Below are 3,970 nucleotides of genomic sequence, written 5' to 3' on the forward strand. Positions count from 1 at the left end.
ATCCCTAGGGCAAATCTTTATAGGTTACCTTGACACACCTTTATGCTGGAGCACAACCTATACATCTATCGGGTTAGGTGTCCACGCAGGCTGTCTGAGCGTGAGCAGGGAGGTACTGTAGTGATCGAAGGACTTATGCATTGATCTATGACCGCCAGATGGCAGTGCATGGTGCACACCCACATACTGCCAACCCGCGAGAATGTTGATTTCTTATATAATCCTGCATGTTAATGTAGCATTTCCAGGATTAGCAGTATTCCGGAACCCGATAGCCAATAGATTGGTGTATATAGAGACCTAGCCCGTTTACTTTAGCTTTGCACCTGTTGCATTGCCAGTGCTGCACGGGTTCGTAGAATGACAGTCGCAATTCTCTAAACTATTATGGAAAAGCTACCCACCATTGCAGTTTACAGCGCACAGCCACAATTATACTAGAGTAGGAGAGAGCGAGAAAGAGAGGTCATACTCTTTATGTTTTCCTCCTAGCAGCACAGAGAGGCAAATATAGGCTACAGCTATCAGATCGGAAGCAAACAAATCGGAACCACCAAATCAGGACGTTGACATTTTATAAGCAATAAAAACTAATCATTATAACACACGATAATAATATGTTACCCCAGTACGGCCTCCGTGTGTTAGTGGGCGGCAATGACATTCACAATCATCTGTATCTAATTACATTACGTTTATATATTCATACATTATTCCCCAGCAAATAATGATTCCATTGTTACATATAGTAGCACGAATTATGGGAGAACCGATGTCGCTGTTCGGATAATGGTCTACCTATACACTAGCTATATATGTGATGTTAACTGATGTTCAAACATCCGGGTTACACAGATGCTGTGGTAGCCTATACCCCGATGTGCATCAACTAGTATATATATCACATCTACGCTCGTAACATGTATTATTATAACAACGTGCTGTAAAGTATATAGACACTGTCACGCTAGCATGGCGATACCCGCGGCAGTAGCATGCACATATAGATATACTTGTACATTAAATATATAATATTATACATATGGTAGTAGCAGTAGCAGTGATAACACTAACAGTAGTAATGTGCGACGCTGGTGTCGCTATTTGCTAAAGCAGAAACACGTTTAAAACGCTCTTGGTATGTCAACTTTCTTACCTATTTCACATACGAGGTATTTTATTCGTTATGTTAACATCCATATTGCCAGTAGAGTTTACACAACGCAACATCTAGCTCCCATTCCTCTCTTCGTCCGCACATACAATCGCTGTTATACGCTCTCGTTCCAACGCCACTCGACACAATCAAGACACGTGTCACTTACCTACGCCCTGGTCTCCTTGTACGCGAAGCCCTGCTAACTCCGTGGATGCTGCGAGCGTGTAAGATGATACCGCACGCACGCTGTGACGATCGACGATGAACGGACACCTAACGATGACACACCGCCGAGCGCCGACGGTAGACGAAAAAGTGAAATGCTACGTCGTCGACGGACACGGAAGCGAGAGCCGGGGTCATTACTCCACTCATTCTTACCTGCGTCGCGCCTGCCTGCGCACCTGCCGCGCGCGTGCAAAACAGGTTTCTAGAGCGGCGCCGTGCCCTGTTAGTCAGCGGCGAGCCGAGTGCGCGGCGGGTGACGCAGCAGCGGACGCGCTGCGAACGGTGGCCGTCTAACGATGGTTGATCGGTGGTTAGATTACTCGGATGGGTCTTCTATGGAGAGGAGGTTGCGGGGAGAATGACACGGAGAGAGGAGGGTGCGGGATGAGGAAGCGTGTGTTGTTCTTATCCCCAAGCAAACATGATGCCAGTCGATTAAACGCATTCAACTATCTAGAGAACATGCCTTTATCCCACCACACCTGCACGCACGCATTGCCCTTCCTTACCACACGCGGGTGTTTATATTGTTGCGTACGTGGCTTCGCATAACTTCGTTAAGCAAATGCTGATAGGAGGAGCAATTACGCGTTTATATCGGGTTTCTTTCCTCATATATAAAGAATAAATAAATAAAGATCAATAACCATCTATGAGAACAATTTTTACATGTAGTTAGTTTTTCGTACATTGTTCCCGCTGGACGCCCCTGTATCAGTTTTACTGCCATAGATATCATCACGCTTTTTTTAAAAGTTTTTGTGAAATAACCATTATACACATTTAACACAAAAACACTCGTGTTTACCTAAGATGTGGACGTGAATATCTATGTACATTATATAAATCTAATATCAATATGGGTATTAATGCATATCTATAACACACGCGGATATTACTGAACCTTCAATGAGAGATAACAAAATAAGTGTTTTCCTCAAACACTGCAAATTTACTCATCTAAAATATATTTACACAGCATTTAGATAACATACATACACAAAAATAGATTCTCCTGATAAAAACACAAACTATTCTTTAGAGCACAGTTTCCAAACGTTTAATAATTAAAATACGACATTAAACAATATTCAATTTACTTTTCACTGAATTCTTTAAAACAACCATTCTACATATTTAACATCAAATGTAAATCACAAAACATGATTGAAAACATAATTATGTATATGAGCATGTATATAAAATCAGGAGCATTACATTATATTGCACCATATTTTCAATAACAATAAATTATTAAATTAATCACAATAACACAAATAACCATCTGGTCAAATAAAAATATAATTACACCAAAGTATATCACTAGAGAGATTTGTTGGCACTATTTGTAGTGATTGTTAGCCGTTACTGACATTTTATGACCAGGTAACCTCAAATTACTCCTGCTTGCATACCATATCGCAGTACCATCGTCATTTGCTCATCATAGTACACCAGACTCTACCCTAGTAACTCGAATGCTTTCTGCTACCCGTGGCATACCATATACCTATATACATTCTGTCACCAACTACCCTAATCTATATCTCTCTCACATCCTACCAAATAGTGTTCTAACTGCACACACCCCACTACTATTTTTGACTTCTACGAAAAACCCTATAAAACTGTCTTCCCAACCCGCTTCTGTTTTTCAACTTTGATTCTCACCCTCACTCATCACCTTTCGTGTGATCCAGATGTCTCCACACACCTACTACCCAGGGAGCATTCCCACAGCATCTGTGTAAGCTGCGTGCAGGAGCTTTCCCAATCTGCTACCATCACGTACTTCCCGGGGATGCTTCCCTGGTCTCCTACCATCACGTACGTCGTGGGGGAGTTTTCCCCATCTCTTACCATCATGTTCTTCCCGGGAAGTTTTCCCGGATAACAGGATCTGTGTGAGCTGCGTCCGGGAGCCTTCCCCGACTCCTACCATCACGTACTTCCCGGGGGAGCTTTCCTTGTCTGCTACCATCACGTACTACCCGGGGGAGTTTTCCCGGACAGCAGCATCAGTGCGAGCTGGGTGCGGGATGCGTAGGTGTCGGCAAGGGTGGCGTTGCACATGTGCTGCTGGTCGGGCTGCCCGCGCGCTCCTGCCGCGGCGGCGGAGCAGTTCTTGGCGTGGTAGATGTGAATCAGGCCAGGGTCCATCGCACGAAACACCTGTGACAGGTAGGAGTGAGGAAATGCCGTCGTTAATGAAGAGGATGAGAGCAGGTAGGAGTGAGGAAACCATGTAGTTAATGAAGGGGATGAGAGCAGGTAGGAGTGAGGAAACCATGTAGTTAATGAAGGGGATGAGAGCAGGTAGGAGTGAGGAAACCATGTAGTTAATGAAGAGGGTGAGAGCAGGTAGGAGTGAGGAAACCATGTAGTTAATGAAGAGGATGAGAGCAGGTAGGAGTGAGGAAAACATGTAGTTAATGAAGAGGATGAGAGCAGGTAGGAGTGAGGAAACCATGTAGTTAATGAAGAGGATGAGAGCAGGTAGGAGTGAGGAAACCATGTAGTTAATGAAGAGGATGAGAGCAGATAGGAGTGAGGAAACCATGTAGTTAATGAAGGGGATGAGAG

General features: G+C 43.9%; 2 protein-coding genes across 2 annotated transcripts in view; both read right to left on the bottom strand.

Moving 5' to 3' along the window:
* LOC106813923 (N-acetylgalactosaminyltransferase 7-like) overlaps positions 1–1,519 on the bottom strand; it is a gene marked incomplete at its 3' end in the record, with an annotated part of 18,980 nt that extends 17,461 nt beyond the window's left edge. The window contains exon 1 of the mRNA XM_014818165.1: positions 1,326–1,519. The remainder of the gene's footprint in view (positions 1–1,325) is intronic.
* A 799-nt stretch (positions 1,520–2,318) lies between these two features.
* LOC106813914 (chondroitin sulfate N-acetylgalactosaminyltransferase 2-like) overlaps positions 2,319–3,970 on the bottom strand; it is a 10,013-nt gene continuing 8,361 nt past the window's right edge. The window contains exon 6 of the mRNA XM_014818158.1: positions 2,319–3,559. Coding sequence (XP_014673644.1) covers positions 3,368–3,559 — 192 coding nt within the window. The 3' untranslated portion in view covers positions 2,319–3,367. The remainder of the gene's footprint in view (positions 3,560–3,970) is intronic.

Source organism: Priapulus caudatus, unplaced genomic scaffold (genome assembly GCF_000485595.1).
Source record: "Priapulus caudatus unplaced genomic scaffold, Priapulus_caudatus-5.0.1 Scaffold844, whole genome shotgun sequence".
NCBI classification, from domain to species: Eukaryota; Metazoa; Priapulida; class Priapulimorpha; order Priapulimorphida; family Priapulidae; genus Priapulus; species Priapulus caudatus.